This window comes from Cynocephalus volans, chromosome 12 (genome assembly GCF_027409185.1).
Source record: "Cynocephalus volans isolate mCynVol1 chromosome 12, mCynVol1.pri, whole genome shotgun sequence".
NCBI lineage: Eukaryota > Metazoa > Chordata > Mammalia > Dermoptera > Cynocephalidae > Cynocephalus > Cynocephalus volans.
This window is the reverse complement of record NC_084471.1, coordinates 39,146,407-39,174,104: the sequence shown is the minus strand read 5'-3', so window position 1 is coordinate 39,174,104 and position 27,698 is coordinate 39,146,407. Positions and strand designations below refer to the sequence as shown.

The following is a 27,698-nucleotide window of genomic DNA, read 5'->3' as shown; positions in this document are numbered from 1 at the left end:
GTGGCTTGTTAGTCACCACAACCAGCATTTCTCTGTCTAAACCCACTTTGTTTTAAAGCCCAGTACATCTTACTTTGCCCACCCTTTACTGCTGTCCTCTCAGCATGCTTTGCCCCAAATCCCCCTCCTTGACTCCCCTGTGTACAGGTGACACTAATCTTTGGCATTTAAACATTTTAAGATGCTATACCATAACCGAAAGAAGATAAGAACTTACCCAAGATATTATCGTTTTGTCAAATTTTACCCTGTTAATGAACATTTATTTCACTTGTTTCTTTTTGTTTTGTCCCCCAACTGCTGTTATAAATAGTGCTGCAGGAAAGGACAACAGCTCTGTATTTTATGTATTTTTTTACACTTTTTTTTTCTTCTCTAAGGTAAATTTCTAACAGTATGATTGCTGGGTCAAAGAAAATGAACGTATTTACTTTTAACCGTTGCTGTACTGCCAGATTACTTTCCAAATATCTCATAGTATTTCCCATTCCTGCCAGCACAGTTGCTAAATCTGAATAATGTCCAGCTTTTATGCTATCAACCTGAAGAATAAAAGTTATCTTATTATTTCAAGTTGCATTTTTTTGGCTACTACTGTGATAACACATCTTCATATACTTATATATTATTCACTTGTTTATCATTTTCTGTGAGACTTGCCTTTCATATCTTTTACCTACTTTTCTACTGCATTTTATTTTTACCAAGATGTCTGTTTTTTCCACCATAGCATTTGAATTACCTGTCTTGTTTAGGAAGGCCTCTCTTACAGTGAGGTGTTTTGTTTTTGTTTATTTTTATTTATTTATTTTTGTAATTTTCAATTTAGATTTTTAATTCATAAGAAATGTTTTATTCATTTCCAGATGGGGTTCATTTAGAGATTGATGCACAACTATTAAAAAGAACACACTGTATGTATAAGCTTTCACCTGGAAATAGATATGTGATTAGTGAAAATGCAAGTTATAGATTTATTGGTGTAGATTAAAACACTACTGGCATCAATATAGATAGAGGAAGGGGATGAAATGATATGTGAGAGGATAAGTCTGTACATATCGGTTTGGATGGGAAGTGAGAAATGAAAATTATTAACCTTCTGTTGATACATATATTTGTGTTCCTTCAAGAGCATCCTGGGAGCACTGGGTACAGTTAGGATAGCCTGGGAGTTGAGAAAGCCAGAGAAGATGTCCTAGGAGAAGAGAATGCCTGGCTCAGTCTTGTAGGAGTAGGATTTAGCCAAACAATATTTGGTGAGTGGAGCATTTTCACATTTGAAGGAAGGGGTAGACAATCGTGTGGTGTGTTTAGGAGATGACAACAGCTCTGTATTTTAAGAGCATAAAGCTTGAAATCTCGAGTGGTAGGAGAAGAGTCTGGAGCGTGAAAATCAGTGGCAAGTTCATCAAAAGCCTCACCTGCCACACTAAGGGGATCCATTTAATGGCTATAAAGAGGATAATGCATTTTAACGAAGCATATCTGTTACATTGTAGAGGGTAGATTTTATAGACACAAGATTGGGGACAGAAAGACTAGTACTGCTATAGTCTAGGTGAGAAATTATGAGGACTTGAACTGGGCAATAGTAAGTAGGGGAGGGAGGAAAAGGCATATTTGCGAAATATTTAGGAGATCGAGAGGGCAGTGCTTGGTGATACCTTAATGGGACAAGGAGGTAAGGAAGAGAGAACGTTCTAGCTTGGATGACCAAGTGGATTCTGGTACTAGTTATTTAAACTGGGAATCTTGAAACCCAAATGTATCTGATGGGAAAGATAGTGTGTTGAAGTTGACTATTAGATATCCTAGAAGCCAAACAGGCCACTGAACATGAGCCTGAAGATTAGGGGAGATGTCAGGGCTAGCTTTTAAAGTCATTCGGTAAAACCCAGAGAGAACATATAGAACAGATGTTCTAAACCTAGAGTTCATGGAGAGAGAGCAGGAGATTCTGTGATACCCAAACTTTTTAAAAACTTGACATGTTATTGCCAGTTAAAAAAGAAGCTTACCAAAGTGACTAAGAAGGAATTGTTCAAGAGATGGGAGGATTCTGTGTGTGTCTCTAAGTGTGTGTGTAAGCTAGAGCCTACTTTATTGGCTCATGAAGATTTGAGGTAGTATCAAACAGAGGAGTCAAGAAGATTCTATGTTTTTTGGCCTGAGCAACTTTCAGAAGGATGGAGTTGCTGTGTTCTGAGACAGGGAAGACTCTCAAGGAGCAGGTTTAATGAATGAGTAAATGAATGAGTGAAAAAAAAGAATGAATGACTTTTTGTATGTGTGTGTATTTTATTTATTTATTTATATTTATTTATTAATATTCATGAAATACAAAGCTAATTGTCTCCCCTCCTGCCCATGATGTGAGGGCCAGATTCATACTGAGGGCATACCCATTATCAGAAATTACTTTTGTACCTCGTGTCCGCACCCAATTAGCCCCCAACCTCCGTCCCCCACCTCTCCTCCATTTTGTAGCCCTAGGAACGTTCCCTCCCTCTTTAAGACCATGGAACTACTGTGGTCTTTCCTTCCTTCCTTTCTCTCTTAGCTCCCACATATAAGTGAGCACATGTGGTATTTATCCCTCTGTGCTTTGCTTATTTCATTTAACGTAAGTTTCTCCAGGTTCATCCAAGTTGTTGCAAATGGCAGTATTTCATTCTTTTTTTTATGGCAGAATAGTATTCCATAGTGTATGTATACCACAATTCCCTTATCTAGTCATCCATCGATGGACATTTTGGTTTGTTCCATATCTCGGCTATTGTAAACAGAGCTGCTATGAACATGGGAGTGCAGGGAATGAATAACTTTTAATAGAAATAGTGTTATCACTTCATCACAGTGACTTAACTAATTTTAATGTTTCTAAGCCTTATTAAAGAATTGTAATGAACAAACTAATTTATATTTAGTAGCTTGTATTTGTGTGTAACATATATTGTAAAGTAGTTGCCCTTGCGGGTGGGTTAAATATGCCTCCAGAAAATCTTCTTCACAAAATTCATTTGCTTAACAAGATCTTTATTCAGTTTTAAGAGTAGAAATTTAAGTTCAGATGAGGAAGACTGCTTCTAGATCTAAAGTCACAACTTAAGATTTCTCTCTATTATAAAAATTGTGGGCATGTACATGTTTAGGAGAAAAACCTTGCAAATGCCAAAGATGTACCCTCTGAACCAGCACAGAAGCAAGTTGCTTTTATCCAATACACTTTACAGGCACTTCACACGTCATCCAAATATGCCTTCCACATATCTGGAAGAGAGTGTACAGTTTATAGTTTTTAGAGCTACAGTTTGGAATAACATATTTTCTGCCATATTCAGGAAGTTTACCATAAGCTTACACCAAAGTACATGTGGTATTTTCAGTGTGAGAGATACGAAGCTAGCAATGATCGACAGCAGGTAGGGTCTCTTTCGTTCACCTCATTCACAAGTAAAGTCCTTGACATGGCCTGCAGGCCCTGAGTAATGTGGTCTTGGCTGCTTCCTTTACTCTATGAGGACTCATCAGCATAGTTGTCTTATCAGTGTCTAGGACATGCCGTCTTTAGTTCCAACTCAAGACATTAAACCTCTACCTCTGTCTCCTTCACCTATTAGTTTTCTGTTCATCTGATCACAACCTGACAACCATTGTCTGGGGAAATTGTCCCTGAACTTCTTTTGTACTGTACACTTTGCTTTATATTTATAGTTTTTATCATAGCTGATCTTTATTTGTATGATTATTTGATTGTTCATGGCCCTCACAAGATCTCCATGAGGGCAATCTATGATTGGCTGGTTCAACATTGTATCCCTTACATGTAGCAAAGTCCTGTCCATGGTGAGTGCCTAATATTTGTTGAATGAATATGAGGGTACTTCAAAAAGTTCATGGGAAGATTTGTATTATCGTTTAATGATTTTTTTTCTGTGAACTTTCCGAAGTACGTACATATAGGTGATCTGCCTGAAGTCACATACCTAACATGTTGCAGACCAGAGACTCAATACACGTTGCTAGTCATGTAAAGGGTGATGGAGAAGAAATGAGTTTTGGTTTGCTTCTGTGTCCTGGAAAGGATATTATGAAGTTATTTACAAGTAATTATTATTGGAAAATTGTTCTTCTCAAACACGTTTGTGCACGCACATGCATGCGTGCACACACACACATGCAAACACAAGTGGTAGCTGAGCCTATGAGTATAAACCAATCATAGCTTGACAGTACCTAACTCTTTTCTTCAGGCTTGATCTTTCCCCTGGGTTCAAATCTATTTCCTAGCTATCCACACATAGTTATACTATGGGGTACTTCAAGCATAGCATGTATTCTTTCTTTTAACAAATATTCATTGAGTACCCGCTCAGTGTCAGCACTGCTCTAGGCATTAGGAACAAGCAGTAAAAAGGGTAAATAAAGTCCCTTCTGTGTACAAAAATGATTTTTATTCTGAAGGTGAGAGCCAAAAATGATAAAATATTATCAAATGATACAATGAGGAAAATAAAATATAAGACATAAAAAAATAAGACATGATAAAGAAGAGGCATACTTTGGATAATCATTTTTTAGCTTCTCTAAAAGGTAAGATTTAACATGAGACATAAATAACAAGAATCCAGCCATGCAAAATGTGGGGAGGAGCAGGTTCTGTAAAGGCCTGAAGGCAAGACGGCAGGAAGCTTGGAGCAGAAGGAATGCCAGTGTGGGGAGAGCAGAGCATATGAGCGAGACGGGGCAGGGGCTGAGGTCTGAGAGAGACGCAGGGGTGGGTACACTGTAATCACTTTGGATTTTGCTGTAAGTGCAGAGGGAAGCCTCTTGGGTGATTTAAGCACAAGAGTGAAATACTGTTATTTAGATTTTACAAAGATATCTGGGCTACTCTATGGAGACTGGACTAGAGGGACAAGTTGGCAGCAGAGAGACAGTTCACGGACCACTGTCATCCAGGGTGGGGAGAGAGATGGCTTGGTCCTAGGTAGAGATGGGAAGAAATAACATGTTCAGAATAACTGATTCCATCCTTCCATCCCAGAACATCTCCTCCTTGTGAATTCTTCACATTAGTTATTACATTTACTCTCCACTCAAGTGACCAAGCTAGTAATCTCAGTGTTACCTTCAAGTTTCTTTTCTTTTCCCTCACCCTTAACCAGCAGTTAATCAAATCCCATTAGAGAAGCAAACAAACAAACAAACAAAAAAAAAGCAAAAAAAAACCTTGCAGTAATATTTATTTCTTCTCTCTTTTCACTACCGTAGCTCAGAGTTCCATAATTCCTTCTGTGGAAATGTTTAAGAGGTCTCTAGTTGTTCTCTCTGCCTTAAGTCTTGGGTCCCTCAATTCTGTCATGAGCTGCTGCTTTCTAAAACAGCTATTTTCAAATTACTATTAAAAATCTCTTTGGTCATTGCTGACCATCCTTAGGTGTTTTGTTTTGTTTTGTTTTTTCTTTTTGCTAAAAACAGAACCATTTCCTAGCATAAATTTTATCAGAAACCAAATACGTAGATGTGCTCTTCTCAGCAAGAGTGTCCCGTCCCTCTCTCTCCATGCTCACAGCTGCAGAACTGCAGGGCACTTCCTCTTCCTGCATGCCAGCCTCCAGCACCGCTTGCCATCCCAGCCCAATGCCACATGCTCTGGAATTTCACACACTTTACCCTTCTACTTCTTTGAAATTCTCCTTCTGTATGTATTTAACCCTGTTCTTCTCTCTGGCTCTATGAATTTATCCTTGACAGTCTATATTAAATATCATCTGTATACTTTAGTATTGTTTCTATTAGCAAAGAAAGTGGAAACAACCTAAATACCCACCGAGAGGACTTGTTTAGATAAATTACGATCTGTCCTAGCTTTATAATGAACTACTATGCTACACTGAGAAAAAGAGAGTTCCATTTCTATTGCTGAGAAAGAATGATATTTCTTCATAATCATCAGATTTTCTTGATGCCAGTATCCTTCTATAAAAGTTTGATATTTTTTTCAGAATTTTCTACTTTGAGATAGAGTGAAATATGAGATACTCTCCTTCCTCAACTATTTCCCAGGGAGCTCCTAATTTCTTGATTAAAAGCCTAATTTCATTTTTTCTCCTTACACAGTAGGTGATATTCTTCAGCATTTATGGTAAAGATTTATAACAGTAATGAAAATTTTCAAACTAAATAGAAAGAACCCTATAGGCAAACAAATGAGTAAGATTTAATTTTTTTTCTGTAATAAAATTCTTACTGTGCATAGCATCTACTCTGTCTCCTCGCTTTGGATTTTAAATGTACACTTGTGATTTAGAGCCAAAGTTTAAGCATATGCTATTTTGAATATCCTTGTGCTATTATTAATATATTTTACTTTTTCCCAGAATCTAAATTCCCCCAGCATTAAGAAGGACATTTTAATGTACAAATCAAGATTTTTCAGTTTTGTGCTTAAGAAATATATTTGTATGTATATTATTTGCAAGGATATTTATGTCTCCTGAGATGCCTCCTGACCAGAAGCCAAATTAAGAGGTTCTCCAAGGCCTTTTCTTGTTCTTCTTCAACTTAAAAAGTCACAACACAGAACTTGTAATTCACAATTTTTAAAAAAATTATTGCTTTTCCTCCAATTTTGAATTACCATACCCTTGTAAATAATGAATTTTCACCCTTGAACAGTTTTATTCTAGTAGGGAAGTACCACCTGGAAGTTTGCACATTACCACTGAAATATTGCAGTTTTTCTTTTGATAACATGCTGTAAAGTAGTATTTTATATTGTTGTAGTTTTAAATTTTTCAAGCTATTATACCGACTCTATTACTTACTCCTCATAATACCCAATAAGACAAGCAGGACAGCTATTTCGTTTTTCATTTAGGAAACTGGCTTGGCAATGTTGTGTAATTTTTCCAAAGTCACATAGATAGTAAATGCTAAAGTAAGAATTAAAATCCATGTCTGCCTACTGCTAATCTATAACTATTCCCACCTGCCATTTTGGACATATGTGTATCTGGTTTTGATATATCTCTTTGAAAACGTTTCTCCTCAGTTGAGAATAAGTGTATAAACACCCTTTAATCTCAGGTCTTTTTGTTATTTTTAGCAGGAATGATCTATCTGAACAAAATGTAATCATGTAGATAAAACAGCTTGGAGGAAAATCTTATTGTATGCTTTCTAAGCTAAGTAATGTAAGTGAGACTATTCTGTATTTTACTTATCTGCAACAGTATTTTTTTTTATTAACAAATACCACGAATAGGTTATAATTAAGATAATATATCTACTTAAAATACCTAACAAGCACTGAAGTAGCTATTACCAAACCTCTGGAAACTTCTCCTAGAAAGTAAGCATGGCACTACCAACACATCCTAGATGCTTCTAGTTGATTAACACGTGTCTTTATTTTATTATTGGATTGTTTTAGTGGCATCGCACTTCATGTTTTATAATCTTGGTTTTCCTGTACTTCAGCAGCTAGCTAGAAACAATATTGATCACATATTAAATCAGTTTTCACTCAATAGAACTTGATAATGAGAAGTAAATTTATATGTCAAGCAAATTACAATAACACAAGCATTTAGCATGAATGTTTGTGATGTTATTTTGCATTTCAAGACAAAAACTTAAGAGTATTTGGTGTGGTAAAATAATGTTGTGCACTAGTGTTTTGTTTTTAAATATCTAAGCATTACAGTTTTAACCCTACTGTTTGTGAGCAGTGAGCCAATTGTGAAGATATAAATTTCGTGTTTCTTCAAGTAGATATTATTTTTCTTCTTAGAGTGCATAAAGCAAGAAATAAAGGCTAAATTGGGAATGAGTTCATAGATCCCAAACACTTTTTAGTGTATTTTAGAAAAGTCATTTATAGAATATCTACAATCTGTCCAAATGGCTTGTGACAAACATTATGAATCTCCACTGATATTTGCCAAAATAGAAACAATCACTATATCATCATCATAATGAATTGGAATAGTAAAATGTAAAGGGAAGAGAAAATAGAGTGGGGAGAACTGTTTTGGACCCAACAGTGCTGCTCGCTGGTTGTGTTACTTTGAACAACTTAATCCTTCAGGGTCCAGATCTCTCTGGGTCAATTATAAGGATCAAATGAGATCATGTAAGGGCATCTGCTTTGAAAAATATGAAAGTAGCAAATATAAAAGAGAACCTGTAGTATAATTAATAGAAGACAGTCTTTCTGACCCTTTAGGACACTGAAAGGTAAGAAGATCTAGGGCGTATGTATATAATGTGTATTAAATAATTGGATGACAATAAAAATGATTTGTCATGCTTAAGGTTAACAGCTCACTGATGTTGTTTTTACTAGGGAAATCGCATATAGAAAGCAGGTAACAAATTAATATTACAAAATAGTTCCAGAGTATCACAATTAACAGTAATCCATATGTGACTTGCAGTTGGATAGACCTTTGCCAGTTTCAGGCCCACAGGGTACAAACATGCCTGTGAGTACATTTGTGCCACATGAAAAAAAGTATGATTTTGAATAGATAGCAAGAAAAGTAGGCACAGGAGTTTCTTATCCATCCTGTGAACATCCATCTTGACAGCAGGGAAGGTTTGCTCTTTTTTACTCCATAAGCGAAGAAAGGAATAAATATATTTAGTTTGTGAAGTAGCAGTGCTCATGCTCAAATACGACTTACTCTATAATTTGCTACTTAATGTTAAAGGGAGAAAATAGATGATGGAACGCAAATTCCTTCTTTCTCATTTTGTGAGGATGAAATTAGACTTTATCTTGGCAAGAGGTAGAATTGCTAAAAATATAGTATCAACTTGAAATTTCCCTGTATTATCAGAAAGGGCTCGTGTCAAAATGCAGAACGGTCATACATGTGATAACCGTTCTTTACAGAGAAATATGAACTGTGGGTTGATACTTCAGATAAATAAACTGTGGGTTGTATAGTAGTTCTCAGTTGTAAGCTAAACAAAGTGGAGCACTTCCAAAAAGTGGATAACATTCCCAGAGGATGTCAAGTGTTTCATTAGTTGTCTGTAGGTTTTTATTTGTTCATGTTGCTTATCTGTATTTGCCACTTTCTATCTTCCCTTGAGTTTGAAAATATTTGAGAATAACATCCACTTTCATTTTTACTCCCCATTACTTAGAATGGTGTTATATGCAGGATGCAGCTCTGTAATTGTTGTTGACCAACTCTTCATTAATATGCCACCTTCAAACTATTTTTAAAGAAAGCTCTTAAAACTGACACAATTTCAATGACCTTTATAATTGCTTCTGTCAGTGTAGCTGAGCACAGACATTCTCTCCCCTAGATTGTTTCCCCTGGTAGAGAGGATAGAATAATGTTCTCCTCCTGAAATGCTGCTAGGCTTTTAAGAGGGAGGTAAGAAGCACCCTTTGAAGGGTAAGGGTGGTGGGAGATGTTGGGGAGGAAAAAGAAAAGAGAACAGCTGCAAACTTGAGTTTGGGATTTAAGTGGTGGGCTGCCTGTAGAAGCAGGGATATCCTGAGAATGGAGTCTGATAGCAGCCCTGCCTTCTGGCTAATGAACCTTGTACCTGCACCAGTGTGGTGAAGCAGAGCCTATAACTTGCAGTATTGACTCAAGATCCTCAGTGGAGAATGTGGTAGTTTCAGATTGGAAGTGCTCTCTAGCTATTTGCAAAGGCGGGTGGAAATCTTCTCTGGAGTAAATATCCCCAATTCAGGCCTGCTGGATTCCTCAGAGTAAGATTAAGCAATTAGTTAAAGAAAATGCGGAGATCACAAGAGTACGAGGAAGTAACCACCATGAATGAGAGTCAGCAGAAACAAAACATTTAGACCTCCAAAGACTACAAGCACTGAAATAGTCAAAAACAGAAGATAGAATAGCTTTGTATGAAATATTTGAGAAATAGAGTGCTCTTGAATAGAAATGAACTGTTGAAATCAAAACTCAACGTTTAAAGAGATTAGTCACAAATGAGAATATCAGTGAAAATCAAGGTATATATGAGCAAATATCTAGGATGTCACACAGAAAAGGAAAATCGGGAATATGAAAGAAAAGTTAAGAAAATTGAAGAATACAATTACAAGGTCTCATATCTATTTAGAGACCCAGAGTATAGAACAGTGAATGTCCCAGAATTTTCTAGGATGGTTTCTAGCACAGTATATTCCAAATTAAATAAATAAAAAGCAATCTATTTCTTGGCCTATCATGGTGATATAGAATAAACTAAAAACAGCTGGAAAGAAAACTTACCTATGAAGGCATACCAGTTTGACCAAGAGCACATTAAGTTAACAGCAACGATGAAAGACACAAGATGATGGAATAACCACTTAAACATGTTAACATTTTTTTTTCTGTGATACCCTCTTAACATCTAGGATTATCTTTCAGAAATGGTAGTGAAATAAAGATTTTTTAGATAATCAAAAACTGAAAAATTATTGCCACCAGCAGTCTTTTACTGAAGACATCTCTAAAGCCTCTACTTTGGTCAAAATGAAAGTATTTCCAGAAGGAGAACATAAGATGTAAGGAGAAATGGTGAGCAAATAAAACAGCAAACATGATATAAATCTAAATAAACATCGTATATCTAATGAGAGGGATTATTTTTTGTGTGGTTAATGTTAGGACAGAGAATGATGTATGCATCTTGCCAGCAATACACAGTGTTCCCCTCCCTTGATTACAGCAGAAGATGTATGGTCCAAGGGAACTTTTCTATGAACCTGTGGGACTTTCTTTGGACTCATGCCAATAGGGAATCCCAGTGGAAGTGTGATTTTACAGTAGACTATTATCAACTATTTGTAATATCAAATATAATATCTAATTAATGAAATGTATTAGCATAGATGTGAGTTAAGATGCACAATAACAAATAATAACGTTCAAGCCTATGAACACATCATGTAACTGCAAAACTAATCATCACCAGTAACTTTCGTCTACCCATGTGCTTCTTCCCATCCTTATGCCTCCACAAGAGGTAATCACTATTTGAATCACCACACTAAATATTGATATTTAGTCTTTAAATGAAAAATATTACCACTAGCTATTATGCTAAACACATGGTTCTTTTGATTTACTTGATTTATAAATTTATTTTTTATTAAATTTTGTTGAATGGACACCAAATAAAAATGTGATCAATATTGTTTTTAGCTAGCCACTGAAGTACAAGAAAATTAAAAATATAAAACTGACCAGTGGAGCAATGCAATAATAAAACTAAGAAATGTGTTCATCAATTATTAGAAACCTCTTAGGACATGCTGTTGGTGCCATGCTTGCTTTCTCAGTGAAGGTTCATCAGGCATAAGTAGCAGCTACTTCAGTGCTTAAAGTTAGGTATTAACAAGTGGGGATTATCTTTAAAAAGTTAACTTTACTAAAAAAGTTGTCTTCACTGAAACCATTTTTTCTAGTATTTGCTAATGAAATTGTGGTGTTATTTTCTTCCTTGGTACCATCAAGACTAATCTCAGTTATCTTCTTTATCCCTGTTCTCATAAATCACCCCAAGAGGTCCAGATCTCTCAGGTCATCCCTCATTCTCCAGAATCTAACGCCCATGAGTCTCTATAGCCCTCTTTTGCCTGCATTATCCATTACTCACTAACTCTTGAAATATGTCACTAACTTTGGTCTCCCAAGAGAGTCCTCTTACCTCGTTTTTGTTTTCTCTTCTGCAACACCTCCATGATCTCATTTCAAACATCCCACTCCCTGACCACCATCTCCACCTCTGGTACCAACTTCATAAATTCATCAGCCACCCCTAGGACCCCTCCATGGAAATTACCAGTGTTTCAGTGTTCTTTGCACGTTATGCTTCACATCCATTTTTACTTGGATTAAATTCCAAGGTCAATGATTGTCATCACTCCTTTGCATATAATCTCCACTCCTTTGCTGCTTCTTGCCTCTTCGTACTCGTTTGGCCAAATCAACACCCATTTTAATCCACCAGTGCCTATGCCATGTCTGCATCTTGAAGCCAAGGATGGCTACAGAAAAACACAACTCACATTAAAGTCATTATTACTAACCTCAAGTGATTCCTCAAAGCTGGGTGACAATCATACTATAGTTTTCTAGTCCATTCTCAACATTTTTCTAGATAATTTATATCTTACTCTCGACCCTAAAATTACAATATTTCTTCCCCCCTCATCATACTCAGCTGATAACCTTGTTTTTCTTTCATGGAGAATCTGGAAGTAATCAGAGTGAACTTCCAAAGGCTTCTGCCACCACATCTAACCATCTATCAGCATCTGAACCTTTAAATGCTATCTTTCCTCCTGACATTATGGATAGATACACTGTTAATGCTTCTAAGGCCAACCAATCTCTTCATTTCTTCACTAAATGCCTCTGTTCTTGACTCCTATAGGACATTACTCCAGCAGTTACATGCCACCTTTCTCTCTTTCTGTCACTGTTTCTCTCTCTCTCCTTTATTAACCAGTTTTCCCTCTCTACCAGATTTTTCCCATCAGTGTTTAAGCATATTATTTCTTACAAAACTGAAAAGCAAAAAGCCTCCCAAACCCATTTCTTCCTCTAGCTACCATTCTGTTTTTCCCATTCCCTTCATTGCAAAACTTGCCCTTTAAAAAAAAAAAAAATGACCGGTAAGTGGCTCTTAACCCTTGACTTGGTGTTGTCAGCACCACGCTCTCCCAAGAGGGCCACGGGCCAGCCCAGAGCTTGCCATTTTTATTTGAACCCTCTCAAACATACTTTTGCCCCAGTCATGTCGCCAAAACTGCTCTTGTCAAAGTTACTAGAACAATACTCAACATCAGTAAATCCATTTGCTCTCAGTCCTTATTTTGTTTGTCCTATCAGCAGCATTTGGCACAGATGACTACTCATTCTTCTGGAAACACTTTCTTCCTTAGATTTCAAGGACTGTCTCTTCCTAACTCTTGTCCCTCATCATTTACCCCCTTGGTCGGTTCTTTTTTATCAATCTATGTCTTAACATTAGAAGTCTTATCCTTGTCCCTCATCATTTACCCCCTTGGTCGGTTCTTTTTTTTTATCAATCTATGTCTTAACATTAGAATTCTTATCTTTTTTTTTTTTTTTTTTTTTTTGAGCCTGCTTCACTCTTCTCTGTACACCCAAACTTTGAGGGACCTTACCCTCTTTCATGTGGCATCGATACACTGATGACTCCCACATTTATATCTCTAGCTCATATCTCTCCTTTGAGCTCCAGACTAATCTGTCCAATGTCTACTCAGTGTCTCCACTTACAGAGACCCCTCAAGCTATTAGTCCAAAACTGAACTCCTCATCTTCCTCCTGTACTTTCTCCTCCCGTGGTCATTCCCATGGCCATAAATGGCTTCATTCTTCCAGTTGAGTAAACCAACTTCCACTGCTACTGTTCTGGTCAAATATCTGACCATCACCATTGACCTATAGTACTGAAATTTACTCCTCCTTCATAAATATGAGGGTGCTTCAAAAAGTTCATGGAAAGATGTGTGTTATCTATTAATGTGGTTTTTCAATGAACTTTTTGAAGTGCCCTCATATACTTTCAACACAGCAGTCAATGATTCTGTCAAAGCATATGGCAGATCATGCACTTAGTGCAACTCATTCCATCACCTTCTTCAGTTCTTCGCTCAAAGGCCGTCTTCCCCTAAGACCTTTCCAGATCTCCCTGTTTAATATCAAGCCAGGATTTGGCAAACTTTTGTTATCAGTCAGATGGTAAATATTTCAGGCTTTGCAGCCATAAGGTTTCTGTTGCAACTACCCAGCTCTGCTTTTGTAGCATGAAAAATAGCCATAGATAATACACATGATAAAGTAAGGCTATGTTCCAATAAAACTTTATGAACACTTAGATTTGAATGTTATGTAATTTTCATGTGTTGTGATACATTATTCTTCTTTTGAGTGTTTTCACCCATTTAAAAATGTACATGGGTCAGCAATGGGCCACATATGACCCACAGACTAGTTTGCTGACCTCTCTGCTCCCATACCTTCCTTATACACTTTCTTTTTTCTGTTTTTTAACCTTAGCATTTTTCACAGTATAAAATATTATATATTTTACTTATTTTTTGTGTTTATTATCTATTTCTTACAAATAGAATATAAGCTCCATGAGACCTGGGCTTTTGACTGTTTTGTGTGCTGCTAGATCCCCAGTGCTGTAGTAGGTGCTCAGTAAGTAGATGTTGAATGAATGAGTGAACAAACAATTTATATTTGAAAAGGGAAAAAAAGAAGATTGGCTTTAGTAGATGGAATTAACTTAAATTTATTTTAAAAATTATGATTGGAGAACTGCAAAAGACATACCATTTTAACTATTTGCAGCCTACAAAAGACTCCTTCAAAGCAAAGTGTTAAAATGTGGGGGAAAAAAAGTTCCTTCAGTGAATTTCTTATTAAAAATTTTCATCGTGTTTTATTGTTATAAATTTTCTTTCATCCTCCCTAAATCCTATTTATATGGTAAGAAATACCTCAATGCATCAATCCCCTGCATCCTTCCCCTGTACCTTGGGATGGCCGTGCTTTAGAGTTGAACAGACTTGCAGACTAGCCACATGCATGTCTGCTACTCTGCTGAAGGCTGCTGCTATAAAATATCATGCTAGCTTAGCATCTAGGACTTAATTTTCTCAGAATACTACCTTTATAATTACTACTTAATCCCTACTTCTCTTGGATGAACCAAAGAAGTTAAAGTTCTTAAACTTCTGTCTTTGACAGAAGTAAATAAAAGTGTCAAATTATAGGCATTAGAGCATAGCTTAATTTCTATGAGCCATTTCAAGATACTGAAATTGGATTTAATTATTGTATTGAAATTGGATTTAATTATTATATTCAATGGATATTAAGCATTTATGAGACAAATGGCCTACAACTTAGTGAAGTATTCATAAGGTACTTTGTTTTAAGAATAACTAATATGTAATAGCAGAAAAGGATCTTGTCTCTGGTTTCTTACATCTTATGTAAAAGAATTTTTAAAGTGTGCCGCCTTTTACTTCTAGAGAAGTGTTTTTTGTTATGCTTGTTCAGACATGAATCATAAGTAGAGGTGATATGTGGCCAAATTTTAGTGTAGCCAAATATCAGATCACTTATTTTAAGGTTGTTGCATTACCAATACAAAATCATATTTTTTAGTAGGTAAAAAGGTATTACTTGGTGGTTTTATAAACATATTTGGCATAAACCATATAATCATTATGATTCTCTAACTCAGTATTGAAGATGAGTCTAAAAGGAATCAAAGAGAGAATTAATCATTGGGTCCAAAATAATTTACTTTGTTCTGTTTTTCTTTTTAAAGCTCATTTTGGTTGTTATTTGTGAGTATGGATTAATAAGTATCCAATTAATATATTTGAGGCTCACAGTCGCTTGGGCTCTAGGATTGTGTGATTGCTTTATCGATTGCTAGTTATTTGTTTGCTTATTTCTTTTTTTATATTAACAGTGTAGACCAAGGAAGGGAGGCATGAAGTTAAGGGTGACAGTGTTTTCAAAAATGTGGTTGCTCAGAGAAGAGAAAAGACACTAATAGATTAGGTAAAAGCAATGTGAATTTTGTATTATATAAAAATTTGGAGGCTATTACTCAGAAAGATGTTGTCAAGCCCATCTTTAAAACCTTATGGATATAAAAATGTGCTGACTGTACATACTTTTACTTCAGGATGATTGATGCAGTCTGATTGTGGCAATTCCAGATATGAACTTTTCAAAAATAAAGGCAAAATGTGCAATAGAATGGACAGATATTGAGAATGATATGTGAGTTTACACTATGTGAGCAGAAGTTCTGCCATTAAACTTCCCTTGATTTGCCATGAGTTTAGACACACACACAAGCCGTGTTTATTTATTTATTAGATTTTTAGCAGGTGTGGCACCTTGGTGAGTGTAATGGCTTGGAATAGAGCGTAGCTTCACCTTGATTGGTGTGTCCTGGTGGAATATTTTCTGAAATGATGTGTGAAGACCTTGCATCATTATTTTTCAAAGCATGTATCAACAAAGCCTCGGCCCTATAAAAGTGCAAATAGAGTGCCATGCATCAGACAGTGTGTTTACATTTTACTTTTAGTCCCTGGAAAGATTTATAGTTTCTGAAGAAATTGCTTTACTCCTGCCCGTTATTTGGATCTGGTCATCCTAACTCAGAACACTCGAAATACTTTCCACTTGCTGTGTTCATAAAATGCTGTGGTAAATTTGCTCGGTGAAATGTGCTTCTTCATATTCATTATGCAGGTGGACAGTTGTTGCCTTCTAATGTTCTGTTGAAATGCGATTGTTTTGATGAAACTGTCACCCCTGCAGTAATCCTGCTTGTTTACACCTGCTGTGGTTTGAATGTCACCCCATGCTCATGTTGGAGCCTGAATCCCACTGTAACAATCTTAAGAGGGTGGGAAATCGGACTATGGCATTTGAAAGATGGAGCCTTCAAGAGGTGATTGGATCATGAGGACTATGCCTCCATAAATGGATTAATCCGTGGGTTAATGGGTTGATGGATAAGTGGGTTATCGTGGAAGTGGCACTTGTGGCTTTCTTTCTATGGAGAAAAAGAAGGCATGTGGACACATGTTCTTTCTTAGCTTTATCTAGGTGATACCCTGCTTCACCATGAGACTCTGTGGAAAGTCCACGCCAGAAAAAATGCCCTCACCAGATGTGCCCCCTAGACCTTGGATTGCCCAGGCTCCAAAACTGTAAAAACTAAATTTTGTTTTCTTATAAATTACCTAGTTTCAAGTATTCTAAGCAACAGACAATGGACTAATACAACACCACAGTCCCCATCTGCTTTGTGAGAGGGGAAACATAGTTGTCTTACTCATCTGCTATGGACTGAATGTGTGCCCCAGAATTCATATCTTAAAACCTTTACCCTTAATATGATGGTATTTGGAGGTGGATCCTTCTGGTTAGGTTAGGTTGGGAGAATGGGGCCCTCGATGGTAGTAAAGCCCTTATTAAAAAAAAGAGGAGACACAGGGAGTCTTTCTCTGAGCGCACACACCAAGGAAGGCCATGTGAGGACAAACCTGGAAGAGGGCTCTCAGCAAGGACCTGACCACGCTGGCACCCTCATCTCAGACTTCCAAGCTTGAGGAACTGTGAGAAATAATTGTTTAAGCTACCCAGTCTATGGTACTCTGTTATAGCAGCCAGAACTGAGAAACCATATGTGTATGCCTAATCCAAATTTCATTTTAAACTATATTTTGAGGTCTCAAACATGCTCATTTACATAATTTTTAAAAATGAATATGTTCAATATATCCTATTCAGAGAGAAATCTGTCATTTTCACAATATACAACTAGCATCTCTCAGTTGACCTCCATCAGATCAAAGCTATTTATTTGCAAACATAGACATCAGAGAAGTGATGTACATAGGTCAAAAAATTTCTCCTGAATTTGATTGTTGTGGTATCTGTTGAGTCTTTGGTTATGTCAATATAGTATATGTATGCCTCTTGCTGTCTTATGTGTGTGTGTGTGTGTGTGTGTGTGTGTGTGTGTGTGTGTGTGTGTGTGTGTGTGTGTGTGTATATTTTTTTTTTTTTTTCCTCAACCCAGTCAGTCAATTTGCAAGCAAAAAGTCCAGGAAAAAAATGGGTCTGTGTTTTCATCTTCCATGACCATTGACTTCTTAAAGTTTATAAGCACAGATCTCAATTTTCAACATATCTCTGAAATACATTTTAATAACATGACTATTCCAGTGACATGTTTCAACTTCTTGGAATGAACAGACATTTTCTTACATAAATTCAAATTCACACCTCACACATACACACTTGGGTGACCTATACAGCTGGAAATCCTTCTGTGTAATATGTTTATGACTGAGAAAGCATGCACATGTTTCTTTTTCTCCTTCATGCTAAAAAGAAACTAATAAAGTATAAAGTGAATTTATGTTGCTTAAATCATATTTGGAATAGAAACAGGCAAGGGATTTGTTTCAAAGAAAAGGAAAAGATGCTGTGGGATTTTGTAGCAGCTGTTTAGATTGGTGAGGACAGACAGGTGTTTTAGAGGTATAGATGATGCTTCCCTGTTGTGCATATTCTTTTCTCTTTTTTTCCTAAATTTCTTAAATTCTACTTGTTTTTATTGTAGTCCACATTTACTTGGAGTTGTCAGATACTTTCTCACTTATATCTAACTTTTATTTAGTAGTTTTACTTAAAATGATGCAATGCATGCTTATTGCAAATTAAGATAAACAGTGTACTGATTGCATTTTATAAATGTTATGAGTAAAATTCAGGTGGCCAAGGATCTAGATTTTCCATTTGGATCATATGAAAGATGTTCCTGTGAAATTAAGGACATCGGCAAAACCAGCTTTGAAACAGGATCATGTTCAGTGAAGAATAATTCCTGAGGTCATATTCTTAATTTAGTAGATGCACTTTAAAGTCTATTAGAAATAACCACCACCTTTGAAATTTCTCAGTTACAATCACTGTTTGCTATGCCCCAAACCACAGCTGTTGGCATTTTGGTTGCCATAAAAATGAATAGCATTCCACACTGTGGCAATCACACCCATCATAAAAGTTAAATGAACATTCTTGTAACACCCCCTGGGATGGAGCAGATGTACGAGAGAGAGATAGAGCACACAGGATAAAATGTGTCGCTGACAAATTGAAACTACTCCCTTAATACAGTGTTGTGTCTTACTTGTCACCTATGTCTGTTTTGTTTTATTCAAAGCTATTTGAAAAACACAAATACTGTGTTGAAACTGAGAATCAAAATGAATCATTTCTATTATCTGTCAGAATCTGCCTTGCCACTGCTAGATTTCCTGTGTTGTTTTTCCTTGCAGTAACTATAATTTGGTGAATCTTTTGTGGAGATGCTTTATTCAAAATATGATTGTAGTTAAAATATGACTACAAAGAGCTATCGTTTCTGAGTTGGGAGCACTGTGTTGCTTGGAGTTTTGTTTCTTCATAACATTTTGAAAAGATCCTTTGGTTTATTGTATTAGTACTGCATTTTTTTTTTTTTTTAAGATGACCAGTAAGGGGATTTTAACCCTTGGCATGGTGTTGTCAGCACCACGCTCAGCCAGTGAGCAAACCGGCCATCCCTATATAAGGTCCGAACCCATGGCCTTGATGTTATCAGCACTGCACTCTCCCGAGTGAGCCACGGGCCGGCACTAATACTGCATTTTTTAATAAGGATTTCTTGGTCCCATTTTGATTTGATCCCAGAGGGTTTTAACATCATGGATGTTACTATTGACTGCTCAATCTCCAAATTAATTTAAATTCAGACTCTTCTGTATTGGTGTTACTCTCCACTCTTGGCTCCACTCTCAGGAGTCTGCTAAAAATGCTTTTAAAATGTAACAAGTTGATTTTAATTCAGCCCACTAATTTCAACAGTTCATGTGTCACTCTCACTCTGGAAGTATGCATAACTTGAAGCAAACTGAATCCATCTTGTTGTATAGCTTTATAACCATAAGGAAACAATCTCCTCTCTCCCCACAGCTCAGTCTTAGTATCTCCCTTGTAAACACACTTCTGATTCTTCTTTGGAGTAGAAGAATTTATATCCGTGCACTGAACTGTAAACTCCTTGAGGGCGGCAAAGTTTTCACCTGTGCAATCCTCTATAGTGTTTATATCATGTATCATGCATGGATAACAGTTTTACCCACCTCTTAAGTTTGAGGGGCATAAATGAGATAATGATTGTACACCTCTTAATAGCTGTGGGAAATGCCAAGAATGCACTTAAAGTTAGCTAAATCTACATACAGACTAAAAAATATAATCTTGTTCACTGCTTACCTGGTGTCTGGCAGAAACCTTGACATATTGCAGGTGCTCAATAAATGTGTGTTAAATTACATTGAGATTGGTGTCAAATTTACCTCTCCTAGGTCAGCCCTTTCTGCTAAACCATATAAATTTGTCTTCTTTCAGCAAGCATTCATGGAGACTTTCTTTCATATGCCCGAGCTTGGCACTAGCAATATAAAGACAATTAAAATAAATTCACTTTCTTGCCCTCCAGCAAAGAAGACAGACTTATAACAAGTAGCTATAATTCACTGTAGTAAGTGTTGTAATTAATGTATGTAGACAGTACTGTGGAAACGTAAGAGAAGTAAGATATGCATGAGAGATTGTTAAACTTTTTATAAATGAGAAGTTTGTCAAAGAAAGAATGGAAGAAGGATTTTGTCAAAGGAGCAGTCTATGATAAGGAATGAATGCTCAAAAGACCATATGCAGAAATAGAAGTTTCACATGGTTCTGGCAGAATTTACATTGAGGGATTATTTTGGTGCCTGATTGTAAAGGGCTTGCTTCTTAGTACTGGGCTGAAGAGACTGGATTCTTTCTACAGGCACAGGTTGAAATCTCTAGAACCGCATTTGTTTGTCAGGTGGGAGTTAGATTGGAGTAGGGAAGAGATTGAAGGTGGGGAGAACATAGGAGGCTGATAGAGTTTAGGAATGGGATGAGATGCTAAACCTACATGGTTCCAGTAGAAATGGAGAGTGACAAAGAGAGGTAACATATGAAACATATTGTTCATCTTAAATTATTTTCTTATAGTCCCTGAAAAAGAAGCCAAGAAAAAAGTCAGAAGGCAAGGGATCTGGATAAAGACAGAGAGGCTATAAAAATTTACTTTGTATGCTGTTATTGTATAGTTATTATGACACATTCATGTGGATCCTGCTGCCCCTCTCTGAAGCCCACCCTCTGGCTGCCCGCATTCTGTCATCATCCTCTCATCCCCACTGAAAATGAAACTATATCAAGGATTCTCCATTTCATTTATGACAGATTTTCTTTCTAGAAACAGTGATTATCTGGTTCTTCATTTTGGGAACACCAGGACAAGCAGTCTTATTTAGGACCTGTTTTGATATACTGGGAGCTTTGTATTCTTACCTTTCACATACCACCATGTCGGTCAAAACCCTTACAAAAAATTTAAGTTGTCCAAATGTTAAGAACAGGTCGGTCACGAAACAGAGAATATCAAGAGCGAATAAACTTATGAAAATGTTATTAACTGCTCTACCAATCAGAAAAAAGAAATTAAGCCCAGAATAAGATACTGTTTTACAACTTTCCATTCAGCAAAAATTAAAAAGTTAAACAACACCAAGTATTATTAAGTATATGAAATAAAGAGACCCTGTTACATGTCAGTGTTAATGCATTTTGATTCAACCACTTTGAAAGGCGATTTGGTAATATCTGGCAAAGTCAAAGATCCCCTGTGATCCAGCAATTCCACTCCTAGAAACTCTCCCATTAGTATGTGTAGAGATATGCACAAGAATATCGATGGAAGCCCTCTTTAAAGAGTCCATATTCCATCACTAATTAAAGGTAGTCATTCAATGGAATTCATGTGAAAGAACTAAACCTTATATATATAGAGAGAGAAAGATAAATCTGAAAAACAAAATGTTAAGCAAAAAATTCACATTTCAGATGGGTACTTGGCCGGATGGCCTCCCATGAGGGATGATGATGAATCCGCAAAATTAAAACTTATAATATTTACATTTGTTATGGGTCCATGGAAAACAAAAGTATACAATAAGCACTGGAATGATAGAAACCAGTTTCAGGACAGTGGCTTTCTTTGGGGGAGGGTGGTCAGGAGTAGGACAATGAGAGATATTGGGGGGTTTCTGTTGTACTTACAGAGAGTTTTATTTCTTAGGCAAATACACAGTGTGTTGTATCCTCTGAAATTTTTACATGCCTAAAATAAAGAGAAAAACCTTCATATAGTTTTATGCATGTGTTTATTTTTTCAGTAGTCTATCACCCATCAGTCTGTTTGGCTACCTATTCATTTATTCTTTTTTCTGTCAAAATAATTTACTTAAATAAGTCCTAATCATTATTTCTTGGATTAAACCAAATTGGAAGAAAGAGGCAGTATAAAATTAGAAGACAGATTTAGGAGAGATTTGGGAGCAAAGTTACCAAAACTTAAAAATCGGATTTGAGTATGTATATGTGTTGTGGTGAAAGCAAGAAATCAAGGGTAATCTATTCAGGTTTCTAGTTTAGCATAGGCCATTAAACTTGCCAGGGGGAGAAAGGAGGAGGAGTGATATCGGAATTGAGGTGTCATTTGTTGTACAGAGCAAGGAGCCACATGTTCCTGGGCTGCAAACTGCACACTGCCTTGGTTAACATGCTACAATTTCCATCAGCTGCCTTTAATAAAAGAATACGCATGTGAGGGAAGGCATTAGCAGGTGTGGTCGAGTTTCTCATTCCCCAGCCCATGAGTTTCAACTGACAAGAGCAATTACATCAATATATAATCAGACAGCTAATCACCTGAAATTCTTGTATTTTGGTTGTAGAGCTATGCGGTCTTTAAGTCAATTTAGAAACCTATACATGCTCTTATTTGGTTATCAAAAGTCTTTTCATACCCTCTCCTTCTGTTTAATAGCATTTAATTATTTATGGCTTCCATTAATAAAATGTCATTTGAACATTTATCAACTTAATTCTATGACTAAGAGAATAATTCTACTGTATAAGGGGATAGACATTGGATCTTATGTACTTTGTTTTATATGTTATAGCCTCATAGGAAATTCCGTTGTAAAAGCTGTAAAATGATCTATAACTAACTTATAGAACAGTGCTTCTCAAATTTTGATCAGCATTCAAAGCATCTGGGGATCTTGTTAAAATTCAGATTCTGATTCAGTAGCTGGGGCCCAAAGTTCTGCATTTCTGTCAAGCTCCCAGGTAGTGCTGATGCTATTGCCTGAAACTACAGTTTGTGTGGCTAGGTGTATTAGTCCATTTTCTGTCACTATAACAGAATACCTGAAACTGAGTAATTTATAAAGAAACAAAATTTAGTTTTCAAGGTAGAGGGCCGCATATGGTGAGGGCCTTCTTCTTGGTGGGGACTCTCTGCAGAGTATTGAGATAGCACAGGGTATCACATGGCAAGAGTGCTGAACATATGTTATTGTGCTCAGTTGCTCTCCTGATAAAGCCACCAGCGCGCCACTCCCATGATAACCCAATCATTCATTAACTCATCAATCCATGCATGGATTAATTTATCCATGGGGGCATATCCCTCACGATCCAGTTGCCACCCAAAGGCCCCACCCCTCAACATTGACACGTTGGGGACCAAGCTTCCACATGAGCTTTGGAGGGGACAAACATTCAGAGCATAGCACTAGGCCAGAAGACCTGAAGACGTTTAGTCCAATGGGAATCCATAAACTATCCTAAGCCACTGCTGTGGAGGGGAGAACTGACAGACTTAAAAGATAAATCCCCTGTCTTTGAAGAGAGAAAACAACAATGTAAGAAAAAATAGTGGCTATGTCTAGTCTTATTCATAAATATTTAACAAACAGGAGATTGTTTATGTTGAAATAACTGTTGATACTTTCAAAGTGGTTACCTAGGTTTCAAAACAATGATACTTGTTACTTATGAGTATGTCACATTTTAGCATAACTGTATGTAAATTTCATCAGTTTCCATTCACTCAATGAGCGGCTATAGTGATGTTTTAAGCATACATAGTGAACGTGTAGGTTTTTAAAATAAAACAACTTTTATTCTATTAAAATATACATTTATATTCAAACCAAAATGTTATAACTGAATCTAAAATGTTTAGCCTCTTAAAAATATTTTGATGTTCTTAAATATGCACATGTTTAGTTTACATATATTTTTACTCTTTAAGGAAAGTAATTAATGTGTATGTGAACTCCCTTGAGATCTGTTATCCTACATTAACTTTGTAGTATCAATTATTTTTGTTTAATAAGTAATACATTAGTGTGGAGAATGCAAAATTAAAGTTATTACAAAAATACCACTGTAATTAGCATTCAGAACTCATTTATCAGAAAAGACTTAACTTCCTAATTGTGTTTTTCTTAAAATAATAAAATACTAAATGCTAATCATTGTATGTCAGGTAGATAACTCTAAAGTATACCAAAGACAGAAGAACTTCAGGCTCCAATTTAATAATAATAGTAAAACTATTTTTGTGGCTTCGTATATACTTCACTACCCGTTTTGACATCCATCTCTTATAAGTTTAACCTAAAAAAAAAAAGTCTAGAAAGCTAGTTAAGATAGAGCCAGTTCAACAACCCTCAGCTTTTGGATTTAGTGGTTGTTCAGGCACACTGACAAGGATATTCTACTTTGTGATTTTGAAATAAGGAGAAGGAGGTGGGAAAGAAAAGGAAAAAGACAATGATGTTTGTATCCTCATATAATCTTTACAGCAACCCTATGAAGCAAGTACTTCCACTTCTAGAAGAAACTGAAGTCTCCAGCCCTCACTCAACTTATTCAAATGCACAGATCTCTGGAGCTGATATTTGAACCTACACAGTCTGACTTTGTAACCTCTGAGTATTTTTAATAACCCCTTCGAATTGCAATTGTAGGTACAGACACTATTGGTACAGACACTTTGGAAATAAAGTGATTTAAGAAATTACAGCTATCCCACAGAAACATCTGGTTTCTCTCAGCCCATCACTGGGCCTCTTCTATTTCTGGTTAGTAAGGAACCATCTCCAACAGTGGTTCTCCCTCCATTTCCTCTCTTTTCACTCAGGGTAACAGGAAATCTGTACCTTTTATCTACTTAGCATCTCTAGTAATTCAGGCTGTGAATGTACTTCCCCATCAGTTTAGTAGCTGTTTATTGATAATTGTGCTAAGCACTGTGAGGGTACATAATTCAGAAATGTGTCCAGGCATCCAGGAACTCAAGATAATAACAACAGTGTGATAACAAAGTTCTTTTAGGAAGACAGAGTAGGTGGTGGTATTTTCAGTTTCCAATGTGGAGCTTTTTACCACATATGTAATTTAAAGCTGTGTTTATTTGGATCCATGTTTAAAATTAGAAATTGACCATCTGTATTTTTCTTGGTAAGCATGGAGTCATACTGACCAAAAAGGTTTTTGAAGGTCGGGGTTAGATTATATGTGCAACATTATTTTTGGAAAATAAAAAAGGATGTAGAAAAGTTTGAAAATAATGACCGGTAGCTGAAGACTTTTATGGTGTATATCCAGAGACATATTATGTAGCCATTGAAATAAAAATTTTAAAGGCTGAACAGCAATATAAAAATCACAAATATACGTGTGCTAGACCTCAAGCAAGATCATACCAGGAAAATAACCTTGACATTTTTAGAGTGTCTACTTCATATCTGCACTCTGATACATGTATTTGTTTTTGTTCTCATTGTATCTTTCTAACAGCATGCAAAGAAGTTTATATTATTTCAGTATTTCACAAATGAAAGAATTAGGGTAGAGATATGTTAGGGGACTTCACTAAGATCACAGTCAATGATTGAATAAGACCTCAAACCCAGATCTCTTAAAATCCAAATCTGATCTTTTTTTTTTTTTTCCAATATGTTTTTCTAAGTTATTCTGCCCTCTTCTCTAGCATAGATTTTGGTTCAGAAATAATTTTTTTTTTTTTTACAGTAAAGAGTGGACTCACATGAATCCAGCTGAAAAAAATCATGCATTGCAAAAATACTAAATCATAAAAATAATTGTGAATTATTTAGGTTGTAGTGAAGCGTTGAAGGACAATTAATAGTTGACACTATCTGTAAAATGAAAGCATGATTATAGGATAAACACTTTTAACTTTATCTGATATTCCAAATACGCATTTATGTAACTGCCAAAATTTTAGCTTCTCTCTGTTAGCCAGAATGTTCCAGGGACAAGACAAGAGCAGAATAGCCTTTATTTGTAGATAGTAAGTAAAACATATTTTTCCTTTGGGAAGGACTTTTGTTGTTGTTAACTAATATCTGTGAATTTGGGGATGGAAACCTTTGTATTAAAGTAGTGCTACATAAGTCATGCCTTTTAAAAAACTTTTTAAAAAGTTTTTTTCACGAATAGTTTCGTATTGCAATTATTTTGCTTACTCACAGTTCTATGACAATTACTTTACTTTTTAACAAATAACATAAGACTTTTCTTATAAAGCTTACATTCTTCTGTGCTATATTTCATCTGGTATATAGATTGCATATTGCTGTACTTATAGTAAACATTCACCATTAGAAGTTTACAACTGCTTGGCTGCTTAGCTTTTAAAATAAGGTCTTTGTCTTGTTAAACTACTTAGGTTTGGAAAGGGCTTTAGTGGTTGCATTTGAATCTCTTTTTCAGGGTTTTTACTCTGAAAACATCAGTAAGTTTTCAGAGTTTATTGTTTTGCACAAAAAGATTGAAATATTACTAAGAGAAAACAAAAAAGTAAGTAGACATAGATTTGTCAACTTTTCCCACGTAATTTTTTATTCCTTGTCACTGAGTTAAAATCAAATCTTTTCATGTGAAATTGTATCACTTTTACCTTTTTCCTCAAAAAGTATAGTCTGACTAGGTTACTAGGACTTCATATTCATTAAAGAAAAAAAATACTATTTCTATATCTACCTGTCCATTTAAATGGACAAAAACAGAATACACAGTAGCTGTTTGAAAACTTTTTTTTCTTTCTAGTTATCTTTGTCTGTATAAATTGCTAAATTGCCTCCAGACATAAGGCAATCATTTGCATAAGTACATGGAGATTTTTGTCTTCCATGAAGGAGAGCTTGAAATGGCCTCTTAATCATTTTCCTTCCTTCCTTCTGTTGCAGTATCCAGCTGCTCTAATGAACCTGGGAGCCATTCTGCACCTCAATGGCAGACTCCAGAAGGCCGAGGCCAACTACCTGCGGGCGCTGCAGCTCAAGCCGGATGACGTCATCACACAGTCCAATCTCCGCAAACTCTGGAACATCATGGAAAAGCAAGGCTTAAAGACTTCCAAGACCTGACACAGGACAGAACTTCACCCTCCTCCATTTTTAAAAGCCGGCTTCATTAACAGAACTTCCCAGCGGTGTTATGACAAGAGCTCGTTTTGTACTTCTTGAGATCAGGGCAGAGGTCACTGAGGTCACTGTCACTTCTGGGAGAATCCACTTTGCTGTTGGCACAGCCATTAACACCAAAAAGGGGAATGTTGGAAACCTCCTGGAGGATGTAATTGTTACCCATAGACTGCAAACCAGAGCACTTAAAACAGGATCTTCTGGCATTCTTAAAAGGGAAGGGGATTGTTTAAGTTACAGATTTTGTTAATTTTTGAAAGCTCATTTCAAAATTATATTGTTTCTTAAACACTGTGAGAGGAAGTCAGAGGGTCCATTCAGCCAAGGTAAACTATTAAGTGTTAAATAGGGAGTGATTAAAGCATTGCGTGAATCCCAGTGAGCCACCGGTTGTCCTAATGCTGCTGTCTTCCCTCTTTGGGACAGCCTGCTTGTCAATTTCTGAAGCTTAGAAAACATTTTTTTTTTTAATACTGTGTCAGGATCTGTCAGAATCTGCATTTGTTTTTTGACTAGTGCACATAACATTTCATGATTTGGATGTCACAGGCTTCACTTTTTTGAACATCATTTGTTTTTCGTGTTCTGAAACGGAAATGGAAAGTAGAGCTAACCACACTTGACACTGGTGTCATGAGAGGGGCTGGGGAGGTCTTATATGTGTCAGGCAGGC

General features: G+C 36.3%; 1 protein-coding gene across 1 annotated transcript in view; it reads left to right on the top strand.

Moving 5' to 3' along the window:
* Positions 1–27,047, top strand: part of TMTC2 (transmembrane O-mannosyltransferase targeting cadherins 2) — a 380,397-nt gene extending 353,350 nt beyond the window's left edge. The window contains exon 12 of the mRNA XM_063076008.1: positions 26,789–27,047. Coding sequence (XP_062932078.1) covers positions 26,789–26,968 — 180 coding nt within the window. The 3' untranslated portion in view covers positions 26,969–27,047. The remainder of the gene's footprint in view (positions 1–26,788) is intronic.
* The last annotated feature ends 651 nt before the right edge of the window (positions 27,048–27,698 follow it).